This window comes from Gracilinanus agilis, chromosome 3 (genome assembly GCF_016433145.1).
Source record: "Gracilinanus agilis isolate LMUSP501 chromosome 3, AgileGrace, whole genome shotgun sequence".
In the NCBI taxonomy this organism is placed as follows: domain Eukaryota; kingdom Metazoa; phylum Chordata; class Mammalia; order Didelphimorphia; family Didelphidae; genus Gracilinanus; species Gracilinanus agilis.
In genome coordinates, this window is record NC_058132.1 from 456,111,230 (window position 1) to 456,129,972 (window position 18,743).

Below are 18,743 nucleotides of genomic sequence, written 5' to 3' on the forward strand. Positions count from 1 at the left end.
ATATTGTTTTCCAAATTTCCCAGCAGTTTTTGTCAAATAGTGGATTCCTGTCCCAAAAGTTGGGCTCTTTGGGTTTATCATACACTGTCTTGCTGATGTCATTTACCCCAAGTCTATTCCACTGATCCTCCCTTCTGTTTCTTAGCCAGTACCATATTGTTTTGATGACTGCTGCTTTATAGTATAGTTTAATATCTGGTACTGCTAAGCCCCCTTCCTTCACATTTTTTTTCATTATTTCCCTTGATATTCTTGATCTTTTGTTATTCCAAATGAAATTTGTTATAGTTTTTTCTAATTTCAGTAAAGAAGTTTTTTTGGTAGTTTGATAGGTATGGTGCTAAATAGGTAAATTAATTTGGGTAGAATTGTCATTTTTATTATGTTGACTCGTCCTACCCATGAGCAATCAATGGCTTTCCAATTGTTTAGATCCAGTTTTATTCGTTTGGAAAGTGCTTTGTAGTTGTTTTCGTATAATTGCTGTGTTTGTTTTGGTAGATAGATTCCCAAGTATTTTATATTGTCTAGGGTGATTTTAAATGGTGTTTCTCTTTCTACCTCTTGCTGCTCTAATGTGTTGGAAATGTATAGAAATGCTGATGATTTATGTGCATTTATTTTGTATCCTGCAACTTTGCTAAAGTTGTTGATTATTTCTACAAGCTTCTTAGTTGATTCTCTAGGATTTTTTAAGTATACCATCATATCATCTGTAAAGAGTGATAGCTTAGTCTCCTCCTTGCCTATTTTGATACCTTCAATTTTTTTTTCTTCTCTAATTGCTACTGCTAGTGTTTCTAATACAATGTTGAATAATAGAGGTGATAATGGGCATCCTTATTTCACTCCTGATCTTATTGGGAAGACTTCTAATTTATCCCCATTGCATATGATGCTTGTTGATGGTTTTAGGTATATACTGTTTATTATTTTTAGGAAGGGCCCTTCTATTCCTATACTTTTCAGTGTTTTCAATAGGAATGGATGTTGTATTTTGTCAAAGGCGTTTTCAGCATCTATTGAGATAATCATGTGGTTTTTGTTGTTATGACTGTTGATATGGTCAATTATGTGAATGGTTTTCCTAATGTTGAACCATCCTTGCATTCCTGGTATAAATCCTACCTGATCATGGTGGATGATCCTCTTGATTATTTGCTAGAGTCTCTTTGCTAATATTCTATTTAAGATTTTTGCATCTATGTTCATTAGGGAGATTGGTCTGTAGTTTTCTTTCTCTGTTTTTGATCTCCCTGGCTTTGGAATCAGTACCATATTTGTGTCATAAAAGGAATTTGGTAGGACTCCTTCTTTGCTTATATCAAACAATTTGTATAGTATTGGGATTAGTTGCTCTTTGAACGTCTGATAGAATTCACTTGTGAATCCATAAGGTCCTGGCGATTTTTTCTTAGGGAGTTCTTTGATGGCTTGTTCAATTTCTTTCTTTGATATGGGATTATTTAGGTATTCTATTTCTTCTGCTGTTAATCTAGGCAATTTATATTTTTGTAAATATTCATTCATATCTCCTAAATTGCTATATTTATTGCCGTATAATTGGGCAAAATAGTTTTTAATGATTGCCTTAATTTCCCCTTCATTAGAGGTGAGGTCTCCCTTTTCATCTTTAATACTGCCAATTTGGTTTTCTTCTTTCCTTTTTCTTATTAGATTGACCAGTACTTTGTCTATTTTATCTGTTTTTTCAAAATACCAGCTTCTAGTCTTATTTATTAATTCAATAGTTCTTTTACTTTTGATTTTATTAATTTCTCCCTTAATTTTTAGTATTTCTAATTTAGTTTTTATCTGAGGGTTTTTAATTTGCTCACTTTCTAATTTTTTGAGTTGCATGCCCAATTCAGTAATCTCTGCTCTCCTTAATTTGTTAATATATGCACTCAAGGATATAAATTTCCCCCTGAGTACTGCCTTGGCCGCATCCCACAGAGTTTGGTAGGATGTCTCATCATTGTCTTTTTCTTCAATGAAATTGTTGATTGTTTCTATGATTTCTTCTTTGACTAATTGGTTTTGGAGAATCATTATTTAATTTCCATTTAGTTTTTGATTTGCCTGTCCAGGTGCCCTTACTAATTATTATTTTTATTGCATTATGATCTGAGAAGGTTACATTTATTATATCTGCTCTTTTGCATTTGTTTGCAATGATTCTATGCCCTATTACATGGTCAATCTTTGTGAATGTACCATGTGCAGCTGAAAAGAAGGTGTATTTCATTTTGTCCCTATTTATTTTTCTCCACATATCAATTAAATCTAATTTTTCTAGGACTTCATTCACCTCTCTTACCTCTTTCTTATTTATTTTTTGGTTTGATTTATCTAGATCTGACAGAGGGATATTTAGATCTCCCACTAGTATGATTTTACTATCTATTTCCTTCTTGAGCTCTGCCATTTTCTCCTTTATGAATTTGGATGCTATGCCACTTGGTGCATACATATTGAGCACTGTTATTTCCTCATTGTCTATACTGCCTTTAATCAGGATGTAATGACCTTTCCTGTCTTTTTTGATCATATCTATTTTTACTTTGGCTTTGTCAAAAATCACAATTGCCACTTCTGCCTTCTTTTTCTCATTTGACGCCCAAAAGATTTTGCTTAAGCCCTGAACCTTAAACTTGTGTACGTCCACCCACCTCATATGTGTTTCTTGTAGACAACATATGGTAGGGTTTTGGTTTCTGATCCACTCTGCTATTTGCTTCCATTTTATGAGCGAGTTCATCCCATTCACATTCAGAGTTATAATTATCAGTTGTGCATTTGCTGACATTTTCGTATCCTCTCCTATTCCTACCCCCTTCTTCTTAAACTATTTCCTTTTAAACCAGTGATTTGCTTTAAGCCAGTATCCCTTATCCCCTCCCTTGATTAACTTCCCTTTCTACCCCCTCCCTTATTATTCCCCTCTTTTTATTTTTAAAGGCCTAATAAATTCCCTCCCCCTTCTTCTCCCCTCCCTTTTTTGACCTCCCCTCTCCCCTGCTCCCCTTGGTTTATCCCTTCTGACTTTCTCAGTAGGGTTAGATAGAGTTTTATATCCTAATGGATAATATAGCTACTCTTCCCTCTCCAGGGTAATTACACTGAGAGTAAGGTTTAAATAGTACCTCTTAATGCTCTCTTCCTCTCCTTCTTATAATAGTATTTGTCCCCTCCCCTTCCCATGCCCTCTTTGTGTGTAATAGAATATCCTATTTTTCTCATTCTTTCAAGTTTCTCTTGGTGTCCCCTGCTATTCATCCCCCTCTTTCCCACCCCCCATATCATCTTAGACCATTTAGTATTCCAACCTCTCCCTATGAATTATTCTTCTGATTACTATAATAATAGTGAATACTATCATAGTGAATAGAGTTCACTAAAGAGAATTATACATAGCATTTCTCCACATAGTAATACAGATAATTAGATCTTATTTAAGCCCTTAAAGAGTCAAATTTAAAAAATCATGAGTTTTCTTTCTTTCCCCTCTGTTTCTTATTTACCTTTTCATGTTTCTCTTGATTTTTGTGGTTGGATATCAAATTTTCCATTTAGCCCTGGTCTCTTTTGTGCAAAAACTTGGAAATCTTCAATTTTGTTGAATGCCATACTTTCCCCTGGAAGTATATAGTCAGTTTCGATGGGTAGTTGATCCGTGGCTGAAGGCCCAGCTCTCTTGCCTTTCTGAATATCATATTCCAAGCCTTGTGGTCTTTTAGTGTGGAGGCTGCCAGATCGTGTGTGATCCTGATTGGTGCTCCTTGATATTTGAATTGTCTATTTCTGGCTTCTTGTAAGATTTTTTTCTTTTATTTGAAAGCTCTTGAATTTGGCTATTATATTCCTTGGCGTTGCCCTTTCTGGTTCTAGTGTAGAGGGTGATCTATGGATCCTTTCAATATCTATATTGCCCTCTTGTTGTAGAACTTCAGGACAATTTTGCTGAATAATTTCTTTTAGTATGGAGTCCAAGTTTCTATTAATTTCTGGTTTTTCTGGAAGACCAATGATTCTCAAATTGTCTCTTCTAGACCGGTTTTCTTGGTCTGTCACTTTCTCATTGAGATATTTCATGTTTCCTTCTATTTTTTCAGTCTTTTGACTTTGTTTTATTTGTTCTTGTTGTCTTGAGAGATCATTAGCTTCTAATTGCTCAATTCTAGCCTTTAGGGACTGGTTTTCAGCTATAATCTTTTGGTTTTCGGCTATGATCTTTTGGTTTTCCTTTTCAATCTGGTCATTTCTGGTGTTCAATTTGCTTATCAGTTCATTTGATTTCTTAGCCTCACTTTCCAGTTGCAAAATTCTGTCTTTTAAACTGTTATTTTCTTGCCTGATTTCCTTTTGAGCTATTTCCCATTTCTCTAGTCAAATCTTTTCCAACTTTTTCATCATCTCATATTTGAACTCTTCAAGAGCTTGTGACCAGTTTTCATTATTTTGGGAGGGTCTGGATGCTTGTTTGTTCTCCTCTTCTGTTTGCTCGGTTGTCTGGATTTTCTCTGTGTAAAAGTTGTTGAGTGTTAAAAGATTTCTTCTTCTTGTTGTTAATCTTTCTCTTTTGGCCTTCCTGATTCTGGTTTGCCATCGTTAGCCCTGCCCGTTCTCAGGTTTATCCTCACGCTGACTCAGGTCTGGTTTTTCTCAAGGTCAAGCCCCCTGGTGGACCCCCTTGCTTGATCCTCTGCCAGAGGCTCCTTTACAAGTCTCAGGGTGCTGGTTCCAGTCATATACCTGTCTGCACTGGTTCCCCACTCAGGGTTTCAGAGCCTTCGCTCAAGCGCGCCTGTGTCTGCCTCCGCTCGCGCCTGCGCTCATGCCTGAGCTCTGTGTCCGTGCTCAAAGCCTGTGTGCGTTCTTTAGCCTTTTGGGGTCCTAAGTCTTGCTGCTCTCAGGAACAGGCCCTGGAGTTGCCAATGACTCAATGGGTGCCCCAAACTTGCTCTATTTCTTTTGAGCTGGCTTTGGAGTTGTAGGTGGTGTGTGTGGGGGGGGAGGGGGTGGTTGCTCAGTCCGCGATTTAGTGAGAGCTGTTTCACCCCTTTATAGCATGGAAATGCCCCGATTCAATGTACCTTCCACACTGCGCCCTGTTGTGGGGTCCCTCCGTTCGTCTGGATTTGTTTTTATGTCCCCTTGAGGAGTCCTGTGTGTTTTGGTTAGGAGAGGTTAAGTGCTGCTTTTTACTCTGCCGCCATCTTAACCAGGAAGCCCAGCTGCCTGGAGGAGACTTTTTAAAAGTTACAAATAGAATCCAGACTGTTTTCTTAAGGAACTTTCAGGCTAATTAGGACCAAGCACAATGTTTAGCACAAATAGAGGCTTAATAAAAGTCTTTGATATAAAGGGAAGGATATAGGCTAGGTGCTCTATCCAATGCACCACCTAGCTGCCCTGAGATATTGTTATTATCATTTCTTTTTCAGCAATTTGGAAAATAAATTTTAGTAAGAGGTAGCATAATTTAGTAGTAAGTAGAATGATGCAGTAATGATAATAATAGGTAACATTTTTATAGTGCTTAATGCTTGCAAGTGCTTTTCATTCATTATCATAAAATGGGGGGGAAAAGCACCAGATTTGTAAGCTGAAGAATCTTGGTTTGATTCTTACATGACTTTAGGCAATATACTTGATCTCTTTGACTATTGTTTCCTAATCTGTAAGAAAAGAATGTCGGATTTGATGGCATCTAAATCTCTTTCCAGTTATAAATCCTATAATTGTGTCTGGTTATTAAAGGAGAGAGGAGATCCAAGATTGAAGCAAAAATTTAGGTCATTATTTTTCACTACTTAACATGGCCCTTTTCCTACTATATTTAAGATCTTCCATTCTTATAGGTAAACACATTATGGTGTATGATACATTTCAGTAAAATAGGAAGAGAGCATTTCCTACTGATTGAATCATTCATCTGGAGCCAGAAACTCCATAATAGTCTCCTAAGGGGAGAGGCTCTGCTCCTAATTTTTATATGATGTCAGACAAGCCATCTGACTAGTTCTATTTTTGTATGAATAGAGATATTTGCAGAAGTTTGGGAGATTAGAGCATTTTGGACCTGTGGGCAGAAAAAGCCTTCATAGATAAGAAGAGTCAGTCCTTGGTAATTCAGGTAATTTAGGTTGGCTTCTTGCCTTAAAAAAAATTTTTTTTTTTGTAAACCCTTACCTTCTGTCTTAGAATCAATCTGTGCATTAGTTCCAAGGGAGAAAAATGGTAAGGGCTAGGCAATTGGGGTTAAGTGACTTGCCTAGAGTCACAGAGATAAGAGGTATTTAAGAGCAGATTTGAACCCAGTACCTCTAGTCTCTAGGCCTGGCTATCGATCCATTGAATTACCCAACTTCCTCCTACTCCTTGCCTTTTGATCTCTTCCCTCTTGTTTCTTTTCTGGGGCTCATTTTCCTTATCTATAAAATGAGGTGATTCAAATCATCTTTAAGAACCCTATTAGGCGTGTGTTGCTATGACTTTGACTTTTTTGACTGTTACTACTAATGGCAGCTGGATGGCCAGAAGATAGAGAGCTGGACCTAGAGCCAGGAAGACTGAGTTCAAATCCAGCCTTAGACTAGCTTCATGACCCTGAGCAATTCACTTAATAGTATATATTTCCCAGAGTTGTTGTAAGAATCAAATGAAATTATATTTGAAAAATGTTTTGCACAGTACTTTGCACATGGTATATACTTTTAAAAAACTCTAATCTTCTATCTTAGAATAAAATTTTAAGACAGAAGAGTAGTAAGGGCTAACCGGTAGGGTTAAATGACTTGCCCATGGTCACACAGCTAGAAAGTATAGTAGACACCTAAAAAATGTTTCCTTCTTTCCTTGTTGGTATCTCCATCAGAGAATTAAAAAAAGGTCAGGGGAAGTAGGTAATGCTCACTGGCTCTGGTGAAAAGTGTCCTAAGCAAGATGGTAAAAACTAATGACAAAAATAAAATTAATTATGTAATAGAACTTTTAACTAACTGCTACATCAAGGTTAATGAAGAATTGGTTGTATTATTCTGCATATGACCTATTATCTCCTAATGGGAAGGAAAGTATGTGTTGAAGAGTAATTGGTATTTATGATAGAAGAGACATGCTTTAGTTCAAAGAATCCCTTAACACCTTCATCTTAATGTCTATTCTTTTGACATTTTATTTCCAGAAACAGAAATAAATTTCCTGTTCAAGCAAGCCCTCACCATTGTTGGAACAATGCCTTTTACTTATATGCTAGAAAAGTGGAGATGGATGGTGTTTGAGGGGAATATTCCCAAAGAAGAGTGGATGAAAAAGTGGTGGGAGATGAAGTAAGTTAGTAAATATTTATTGAGTCTTTGCTATGGGGCTAAACATTTGACAAAAGGCTTATTTAAAGAAATAGAAGAAAAAAAATACCTGCCTTCAAAGAGTTTACAATCTAGCTGGAGGAGTAGACATTTTGGGTACTTTGGTCAATCCATGGTTTTACAGGCCTGGGTACTAACTCCATGGATGCAGATCAAAAGCCAAGGTTGGTCTTCTCCTTCTGCACCATTAATCCCCGTCCATGTTTCCCCATAAATCCTACACAGAGTCTCTATCCAACATTATGAGAAGCCTTTCCCCTGTTACTTTTATATTTCTTTGGCATCCATATAACACTTTTATTGCCCATCTGTTATCTCATTCTTGAGGTAAGTGTAAAAAGATGGGGCACCAGGAATGTTAAAATATAAACTAAATGGTTGTGGGTACACACACAGGGTTGAAGGAGAGACAAGACCAACCAGGATAGGGAGACCAGAGTTCACTGCTAAGCTGGTATTAACTGTTAACTGTCAGAATGGCAGTTAAGCTAACGGTCTCCCAGCTCACCACTAGGCCAGAGTCTATGGAACCAGCAGTCAAGGTAAAAGTTTTAAACAGTTTAATTATGATTAACTAAATAAAGGTGTGATAGGGGATTCTGCACTTAAAACCTACAGGGCAAATCACAGGGGCAAGGGGAGGACTTGTCTATTCTAATTCTAATTGACCTAGGCCAGGCTGGGCTCAAAGGAGCAGTTCTGGAGTCACTGGGAAGGCTGCTTCAAACCTGGGTTCAGCCAGGTTTGACCAGCACAGTTAAAGGGTCTGTGGGTGGCTTTGAGGGTTCTCACGGTAATCCACAGATGATCACAGGATGCCAAAAGCCAAGGTGGTCCAAGGTACCCAAGTAGAGAGAGTGTGCTTGAGATGCTGTCCACCAGATCCCAAACTCCTCCTCCACTTGGTGCAGCTCTGCAGGTCTTGTCCACTTGCTGAAAGCCTCCACCACTCAGGATCCCAGGGAATCAGGATGCAGGGTGCCCTTAACTCTGAGATCTCCCAGGGCTAGCAACAGTTTGTGCCAACCACCAATGCAGTCCCTCTCAGAGCACAAGCAATTTCCTGCTCCTTCATTCCATCTTGGAATTCTCCAGCCCTTCCTGCTAGGTCCATATAAACTATATGTAACTAATCCTACATAATCTTCCTCACAACATAAGACATATACATATAAAAAGGTAACAATAATAATAATAATATAAGGGAGCATGTAAATGGCCAGGAGTGATACAGACAATGGAAGATAAAGGAATTTAAGAGAGAGAAGTGGAAACAGAGACAGGCAGAGATGGAGACAGAGAGAAAGATAGAGACATCATTATGGGCTGGATGAGTCCAAAAGAAGCTTCAGAGTAGGGGCTGGGATTGAGTTGGGCCCTAGAGTATTTAAACAAGTGGAGAGAAGAAGGGAGAAAACTCAAGGAAGGGGGAAAGTCACAGAGCAGCATGAACCGAAAAATGGAAAGGGAGCAAAGAGTTTTATAGATATAGTCTTATAACACTAAGAAATATGACCAGAAGTAGTCTATTTCATGTCATTTATTGATTTTGTGCAACCTCAATGGCACATTTGGCATAAAGCACCAATTCCTAATCAGTTCCATTTTTTTAAAAAGTGAGGCTTATCTCTGATTAAATTAATCTTTCTTTGTAAGCAGAGAGGTAGCACTATCTCTCTTACACACACACACACACACACACACACACACACACACACACACACACAAAATCTATAAAATAAAATCTATTTTAAAAATCTAAAAATTGTCCAATTTCATTGAGACCATGTAAAACACCATTTGAAAAACTGAACAATTAATTTACATGATTCCACATTGGTTTAAGATTCTTTTCCCTGAATTGATAGAAGTAATGATGTGATCTGAGTGAGGGTGAAAAGCCTGACTCTTGCTTATTTATGAGATTCTCATACAAAATTTGTCTTTCAAATATATTTTTATTCATAATGACCAATTCAATTGAATCTAAGTTGCCACCCTGGATGGAAGCTAATTTTGGAGGCAAAAGTTCTCAATTCAAATCCTACTTCTGCCATTTATTACCTTTGAGCAAGTCACTTCCCTCTCTGGGGTTCATTTTCTTCATCTTTAAAAAAATGGTCAAACTAAATGAGCTCAAAGGAGTATTCTAGCTATACATCTATTTATAAGATATCTAAGTATATTTATAAATCTATCCTATTTATAAAACTATAATTCTTCCTCTCTAAAGTCTTATAATCTCATTTGGAAGATAATAGATTAACAGTTGAACAATACCCAAGCTATTAATAGCTCATAGAGTATTCTGCTAATTCCAATTCAAAATTATAAAACATTGTAACCGATGAGGCAGTCTATATTTTTCCAGTCTCAATTTTCTAGCTGTTCTTATCATCCTATAATATTTGTTTCCTCACATAAGAAAAAGATGTTTTCAGTCTAATTGGTATGAAAAGAATCCGTGATTTTCATACAATCTATCAATTAATGAAATACTTTGCTTTTCCTGATATTTCTCTTCTGATGACACATCAAACAAAAGTCACACTGATATAATTGATAAGGGATTCCAAAACTGTCAGAAGATCAACAAATATTATAAAAACCATTAATTGTCAAAACTGTTGAGCTATCATAATGGTTAAAATTTAATATATTATTATATTACTATATCAAGCAGTCTTATTTATCTAAATGAAAAGAATGATAACAGAACCAAACTCTAATAAAATCATTGATTATGACTTCATTCTATTTGGCAAGAGGTGAGACACCAGTCAGGGATCACAATGAAAAAGGTAACAATTCAGAAAAAGGCTTGTTCCTAAATCTTGGTAATAGGATTCAAATATGATCCTATAATGATGAATGTCATTACATTACAATTTAACTTTGTCTTGCACAATGTTGTGCAACAAATGATTGTATTTTTATTAATTAGAAAAATGGTTTCTGTAATTGTTGATGACATTTCCATAGACACCATGATCAGATATCCAGTTTGGGGCAATATTTTAACAATCAAAAACATAACCCAGTCGAGTATTTTGTTTAAAATACTATGAACAATTGATGCTCAGTCTTTTTAAACAGTTAAATTTCATACTTAGTATTCTTTTCTTTCCCCATTTTTTATTGTCATGCTAAACATAATTCCATATTGTTCATTATTGTAAGAGCAAAGTCATATATAACCAAAACCCCCAAATAAAGCCATAAATACACTGATGTAAAAGATGGCTCCAAGAATTCTTTCTGTGGGGGTAGATAGCATTCCCCATCATGTCTTTCAGGATTGTCCCAGATCATTGCATTACTGAGAGTAGTCAAGTCTTCATGGATAATCGTCATCCAATACTGCTGTTACTGTGTACAATGTTCTCTTAGTTTTGCTTATTTCACTCTGCATCAGTTCCCACAGATCTTTCCAGCTTTTTCTGAAATCATCTTGTTTATCATCTCTTATAGCACAGTAGTATTCCATTACTAACATGTACCACAATTTTTTCAGCCATTCCCCAGTTGATGGACATCCCTTGATTTCCAATTCTTTGTCACCACAAAAAGAGTCATTATAAACATTTTTTGTACAAGTGAGTCCTTTCCCCTTTTTTATTATCTCATTGGGATATAGACCCATTAGCAACATTACTAGATGAAAGAGTATACACAGTTTTATAGCCCTTTGGGCATAGTTCCAAATTGTCCTCCAGAATGGTTGGATCACTTCACAACTTTACCAAATAATGTATTAGTGTCCCAATTTATTAATAAATTAGCATCACAACATCTTCTCCAGCATTTACCACTTTCCTTTACTGCCATATTGGCCAGTCTGATAGAGGTGAAGTGGTACTTCAGCACTGTTTTAATTTGTATTTTTCTAATTAAAAGTTATTTAGAACATTTTTTCATATAATTATTAATGGCTTTGATTTCTTTATCTGAAAATTGCTTGTTCATATCCTTTGAACATTTGAACATTGCTTGTATTCTTGTAAATTTGACTTCATTCTTTATAAATTTGAGAAATTAGATTTTTATCAGAGACATTTGTTACAAAACATTTTCCCAGTTTGTTGTTTCCTTTCTAATCTTGGTTGGAATCGTTTTGTTTGTACAAAAGTTTTAAAATTTAATATAATCAGAATTATTCATTTTATATCTTATAATACTTCTATCTCTTGTTTGGTCAAAAATTCTTCCCTTTTCCCAAGATCTGCCAGGTAAACTATTCTGTGTTCCCCTATTATGGCATTACTCTTCATAGCTAAATTATATTTCCGTTTTGACCTTATCTTGGTATAGGGTGTAGATACTGGTCTATACCTAGCTTCTGCTTTATTGTTTTCCAATTTTCCCAGAAGTTTTTGTTAAAGGGTGAATTCTTATTCCAAAAGCTGGGATCTCTGGGTTGATCAAAAACTAGGTTGCTAAAGTCATTTATCCCTGCATATTGTGTATCTAATCTACTCTATTGATCTACCATTCTATTCCTTAGCCAGTTCCACATTGTTTTGATGATTGCTGCTTTATGGTATAGTTTGGGATCTGATATTGCTAAGCATCCTTCCTTAACATTTTAAAAATTAGTTCCCTTGATATTCTTGACCTTTTGTTCTTCTAGATGAATTTTATTATTTTTTCTTGTTCTATAAAATAATTATTTGATAGTTTGATTGGTATCATCCTTGGCATTCTTTAAATTGATTGGTTAAGTGCATCTATGTGACTCAGTGGATAGAGAGCTAAGCCTAGAGAAAAGAGATCCTAGGTTCAAATCTGGCCTCAGATAGATTGTTCCTAGCTGTGTGACCCTGAGAGAGTCACTTAGCCTTCATTGCCCAGCCTTTACTGGTCTTCTTCCTTGGAACCAATATTTGGTATCAATTCTAAGACAAAATGTAAAGGATTATTTTTTAATTGATTGTTTTACCAATTATGCCCTTTCTCAGTCATCATTCTCTTTGATCTCTCTCCAGCCTCTGACACTGTTGATTACTCTTCCTTGGTACTCTTTCCTCTCTAGGTTTTCAGAAAATTGCTTTCTCCTGGTTTTCCTTCTATCTATCTAACTATTCCTCCTCTGGCTCCTTTGCTGGCTCCTTGACCCAAATCATACTCTTTAACTCTTGGTGTCCCTCGGGGTTCTATCTTTGGTCTTTTTCTCCCTCTACATTATTTTACTTGGCAATCTTATCAATTCCCATGAATTTAATTACTATCACTTCACTAATAATTCTCAAATCTTCCTGTCCTATCCTAATCTATCTTCTGACCTCAAAATTCATAGCTCCAACTGCCTTTCAGTGTTTCAAACTGGATATTCAATAGATATTTTAAACTCAACATATACAAAACTGAAGACATTGCCTTTTCCTCTAAACCCTTCCCCATTCTTACTTCCCTATTATTATAGAGAGCAAGACCATCTTTCCAGCCTCTCAGACCCTCACTCTAGAAGTTATCCTAGGCTCCTCACTATCTCACCACCATCTCCTCCCCCAGATGCCAGGATATGTTGATTTTTTTCTCTGCCAATTAACTTTAATTTTTTAATTTTTTATTTTTTGGTGTTAGACTCATTTTACCTTCTTGGAGAGAAGCCTTGAACAAAATACAGTAATGGATAAGATTTCACAAGAAATAGGGTCCCAATCAAAAACATTAAAATTGCTGTAAAATATAAAATAGATGTAGAGAAATGAAAGTCACTTCTGTAAAGCAAAGCTATTGCTTCATTTTTATGCCCTTCCCTTCTGCCTTAGAATTAAAATTAAGTATTGGTTCCAAGACAGAAGAATGGTAAGGGCTAGACAACTGGGGTTAAGTAATTTGCAGAGAGTTCTAAGTGTTAGGCAATTGGGATTAAGTGACTTGCCCAGGGTCACATAGCTAGCAAGAGTCTGAGTTCATGGGGACCTTCCATTTCTGGGCCTGGCTGTCCATCCACTGAGCCACCTAGCTATTCTCCATTGCTCCAGTTTTTAACCTTTTTTTTCAAGAGATTCTTAAAACAATTCACCTTTACTGGTGCTAAAATAGATCCTGGGACCTTATCCATGAACTAAATTTATTCAAGTTAACTTTTTCCCTTCACGTATTACACTCCATTTTCCAGTTGATGGTAACAATGAGTGAGGCCCTTTAAACTCCATGTCCCAACTTATTTATTAGTGATGATGGAGAGGAAAATTGTTCCTGTTCACTTGTTTAGATTGTGTCCGATTCTTTGTTACCCCATTTGAAGTTTTCTTGGCAAAGATATTGTAGTGGTTTGCCATTTCCTTTTCTAGATCATTTTATAGATGAGGAAACTGAGGCAAACAGGGTTAAGTGACTTGACCAGAATCATACAGTTAGCAAGTAGGTAAGGTCAAATTTGAACTGAGGTCTTCTTGATCCCAGGTTCAGTGCTTTATCTACTTTTCCTCCTATATAACCCAGATAGGGATGAAAACTTGAATGACTTCTTTTGTTTTGAGAAGTGGCCCACCCAAAATACTTTTAATCTAACGATTTTTTGAAAAAGATTCAGTTTTCCTATTTCTCTCAGAGGCTTCTTCTGACTGGCCTGATTCTACCACTGGTTGGCATGGAAGTTTTAACTAACTTCCTTTCCAAACTTGGCTGGTTTAAACTCCTTAGAGAAAGATCTTGGAGGATCTCACCACATAGATGCCAGACTTATAGAACATTGAACTGACTTAGTTCATTGAAATTCAAAACTCCTGAACAGAAGAGATCTACCTTCCTAGGTTGCTGGGATTATAAACAAAAACTACTACTATTCAATTTAGGCAGCTAGGTGGTACAGGGGAGAGAGCAATGAGCCAGGAGTTAGGAAGACTCATCTTTATCTTTCTGGGTTCAAATCTGACTTCAGGGACTTTTAATAGCTGTTAACTCTGGCCAGCCCTGTTTGCCTCATTTCCTCTTCATTAAAATGAGCTGGAGAAGGAAATGGCAAATCACTGTAGTATCTTTGCCAAGAAAACTCAACTGGGGTCTTGAAGAGTTAGGCAGGATTAAATAACAACAAAAATGAAACTACTGTTCAGTTGTTTGTTGTTGTTTTATATTTTTCAATGACAGTGTATAAATGTATGTAGGGACTATATCACCTCTTGCCACTTTGTGATTGAGCCCAAAATTCATTTTACTGGAAACATTTGGGTAACAAGAAGACTTATTTTATGAGAACTGTGGTTAAATAGGATTCAGGAGAAGCTGGGGAAAGAATTGGCTTTTCTTGGAACTTCTCTCAGCCTGGGCCCTTTTTCTGAGACTACTTTCAAGTCAACTCTTCTTGATATCTCTTTCTCTGCCACTGTTTAGCCCCCTGTTTTCTCCTTGCTTTCTTTTTAATCCAAAAATTTGGAATATCTTTTTTTTATATCAGATACTGATATCTTCTCTTTTTATATAAATTGTTTAGGGCATGATCCAGTATCTAACACATTGACTTTTTTTTTTTTTTTTAAACCCTTACCTTCTGTTTTGGAGTCAATACAATGTATTGGCTTCAAGGCAGAAGAGTGTTAAGGTCTAGGCACTGGGGGTCAAGTGACTTGCCCAGGGTCACATAGCTAGGAAGTGTCTGAGGCCAGATTTGAACCTAGTACCTCCCGTCTCTAGGCCTGGCTCTCAATCCACTGAGCTACCCAACTGCCCCCTGACACATTGGCTTTTGATTGATTCAGGGAGGTATATAGGTCTTGTTCTTACCCACTTTTGATTAATTTAATCAAAAATTCAACTTGTCAAGGCACCAGAACCACATGGGGTGGTTTCTTTGCAACTTTGCCCTTGCATTGATGGTAAATTTTAGTCCCAGCATCATTTTGATAAAAGGAAGAGTTGGAAAGAATTTCTTCATTTTACCCACTCCTAAATTCAGTGACTCCTGTAATGTAGAAAATGGCAGGATGGAATTCCTGCAAAATACAGGGTCAAGCCTCACCCAGAATTCCCGGGGACCCCCCTGGAGAACTTTGGGTGAGGGAGCAGTTGGTAGGGAGTTAAACAGTTGATTTCTGGGAGTTGAGGGGAGCGGATCTTTCTGCTTGCTGTTCCTGATTTGGGGTTCGCCTGGGAGGCCAGAGAGGCAAAAGCCATTGTGGTTTCTATTCAGGAGTTTGCCTGTCTAGTAGGATTAGACCTTTCCGGCATCAATATAATAATTATTTAATTATTTGGATATTAGAAGTAATTGCTATTAGCTTAGAGGGCAAATTAGCTAAAGGTCTGCCACTCCCTCCTTGGGGGGGAAGGGGCAGCTTCAACCCGACAGTTCAGGGCTTCCCAGTTCTTATCCAAATCCTAATTACCCCCTCTTGCCTTCCCCTTCCTTCTTTCTTTTGTCAATATAAGCTTTATCTTTAATAGCAGTGCCTGAGTAATATTTAGGTATACTCACTACAGTCATTAAACTTGGTTCCTGTCAGTTGCTAGCCTAAGAAGTCTGTTCCTTCTCAGTCCTTAACATCAAGATATCTAGCTTCTACTCAGTTCCTCAATCAGACCTGTGGGGAATATAAGTTGAGGAGAGAACGTCATTAGAGATTATCTTTGTTGAGCCTTGTCAGAAGTCATTGCCCTGCTTCCATATTCAACTGAAAATCAACTGCTGAGTAGGAGGGGTTGGAGAGCAATGAGCACTTGTCCCTCCCCACTCACTCAAGCCTGTGGGGGGTGGGGGGGAGGAGAGTGTCTTGCAGGCATTTGGCCCTAGCCAGACCATCAGCTTCCCAACATACCTGTTATTACAAACATAACACTCCGTACACTGACCTGCGTTTTGAACAAGAAACTTGTAAAATTACAATTGCAATGGGAAAACCACTGACCTTAGAAACATGTGAATGACTTACAATAAATTTAGTATCATTAAATAAGTTGGAAACTTAAGTTGATTGCTTCAGGATTATGAGAGATATATTCTTAAAGGTACCACTACAGACACCACCAGAGAGTGGCTTGATTGGATCTTGGCTTCCATCTTCTGAGAGTTTCACAAGTCTCTTTGCAATCAATAAGCTGTTCAAGGGAAAGCTTTTTCAAAACTAGCTTATGTAAAAGAGCAAACTAGGAAGTATAATATCCCAACAGTGCCTGGACTTCCTCATGATTTGGTCCATTGAACATGAATTTGGCTTTATCAATTAATAATAATGATGTGGCCAAGGAATTTAAGTCTAGAACACCTAGGGAGTGTTTAATTTTCTAAGATAGGAAGATAGGAAACTTTAATCTGTCTTGGTCAGTTTGGTCAATTAGCTCATTATTTTGAGAAAGATAAATATCAAGAAAATTAATTGCATTTTTTGTACATGCCAGGTACAAAGTACCAGGTACTTCAGGAAAAAACTTCTTGTTTTAAGTTTGTTTTTAAAGTAAATTTTAGTTGTTGATTAAAAAAAAACTTTAAAGTTTTAGTTATATGAATAAAATGAGCGCCCTTCCCTTGATGTGTAATCTAATGAAATATGTTCCACATACCTATGGATTCTATGGTCAGATATTATCTGGTAGAATTGCCTGAGGCAATCAGAAATGACTTGCCCAGGTGACACAGAAGGAGGTCTTGAACTTAAGTTCTCCTGACTTGAAGCCAGTTTTCTAATCATAAAATCCTGCTGCCTCCTTTGATCCCTTATCCAGGAATCCAACAGACTATGGCCTTTGGGACCAAATCCAGCTCGTCTGCTGATTTTGTGTGACCTAAAAGATAAGAATTGTTTTTACATTTTTGAATAAAATTTTATTGTATTTAATTAGCTTGCAGGCAGTACAAAAAAACATTTAACCCACGGGCATCTGTCTTATGCCAGTAACAACATCATTGAATGATGTGGCAATATTCATTGTGTCAGATAACTGTATATTTTACCATCTGGTGGATGAACTGCTGTTCTGTTGTAAAATTCTCCTCTCTTTTTTTCTCCCAAGGCGTGAAATAGTTGGTGTGGTGGAGCCCCTACCCCATGATGAAACCTACTGTGACCCTGCTGCATTGTTTCATGTGGCCAATGATTATTCCTTTATCCGGTAATGTCTATCCTCATTGCTTGGAATGTCTGTAGAAAAGTGACCTTAATGATATACCAGGAGGCTAAGAACAGATTTAGATTTTTTTTGTCTTCCTTTTCCTGCTATTATTTTCCAGCAGGAGTCAAAATAGTTTATTGAATTCAATTCAGATTTGCTGAACATGTACTATGTGTCTAGTATTATGTGTCTAGTATTATGAGTGAAACAAAGAAGTATTACAGGCATATGTTATTTAAAATGATTCATTGGTTTCATGAAAACAAAATGGTAGAAGAAATGGCATTAAAGAAAATAGTTGTTCAGGAATAACATAAATATAAATGAGTGACAGTCAAGTTTGGAGCATCATTTTTTTAAACTCTTACCTTCTGTCTTAGAATCAATACTGAGTATTGAGGTTCAAGGAGGAAGAACAGTAAGAGCTAGCTAATTGATAGTAAGTGACTTGCCAAGAGCCAAACAGCTGGTAAGTGTTTGAGGTCAAATTTGAACCCAGGACCTCCTGTCTCTATGGCTGGCACTATTCACTGAGTCACCTACCTGCCCCCACTAGACTGAATCTTGAAGAAATCCAGAAAAAAGTCACAATGGGTTCCTTTATCTGGCCCAGGTCAGCACAGGGAGACAGACAGAGAAATCCGCAGAAACAAGGGACAGGAGCTTAAGGTGTGACTTTGAACCAATAGAAAAGGAGGCTTCAGGCCTACACTGGTGAAGCCCTAAACCTGGACCCAGGCAAGGCATATGAAGGGGTGTCAACTAGCAGGTGTTTTGTCCACCACTCAGTCATGACTTGTAGATCCAGAACAAGAAGAAAACCTGTGCATGGTGTGGTAGTCTGGTTGCCTTGTCAAGGTAGGAAAGCCCAGGACTATATACTGAGAGAGGAAGAAGTTCACACACCAGCAAGAGCAAAGATTTGGCTCAGGCTCCAACCTCAGAACAGGTCTAATTTTCAGTATCTAACTTAGCCTGGCAAAAGATAAACAAGGCAGGAAACTCAGACCCAGGGGGATCCTACAATTCTGTCACTTTGAACAAAGCTTTCTACTGGCTGCTAAGGACAGAGCCCGTTAGCAATATACTCTTGCACAGACTGAAACCTAGGACAAGAACTTATAGAGTTAGCCCAGGGGGCAGTACAGACTTTGCCCTGGATCAAACCTCTTTGAGAACAGTGAATGCTTGTAAATTCCCAGACTGTCCATGACTTCCTAGATTAACACACAAAAAAGCAAAGAAGGAAGGAAGGAAGGAAGGAAGGAAGGAAGGAAGGAAGGAAGGAAGGAAGGAAGGAAGGAAGGAAGGAAGGAA

General features: G+C 37.2%; 1 protein-coding gene across 1 annotated transcript in view; it reads left to right on the forward strand.

The window, feature by feature from the left end:
• ACE2 (angiotensin converting enzyme 2) overlaps nucleotides 1–18,743 on the forward strand; it is an 88,023-nt gene that overhangs the window by 44,933 nt on the left and 24,347 nt on the right. The window contains exons 5-6 of the mRNA XM_044669265.1: nucleotides 7,190–7,334; nucleotides 17,328–17,426. Of these exons, the coding sequence (XP_044525200.1) occupies nucleotides 7,190–7,334; nucleotides 17,328–17,426 (244 nt within the window). The remainder of the gene's footprint in view (nucleotides 1–7,189; nucleotides 7,335–17,327; nucleotides 17,427–18,743) is intronic.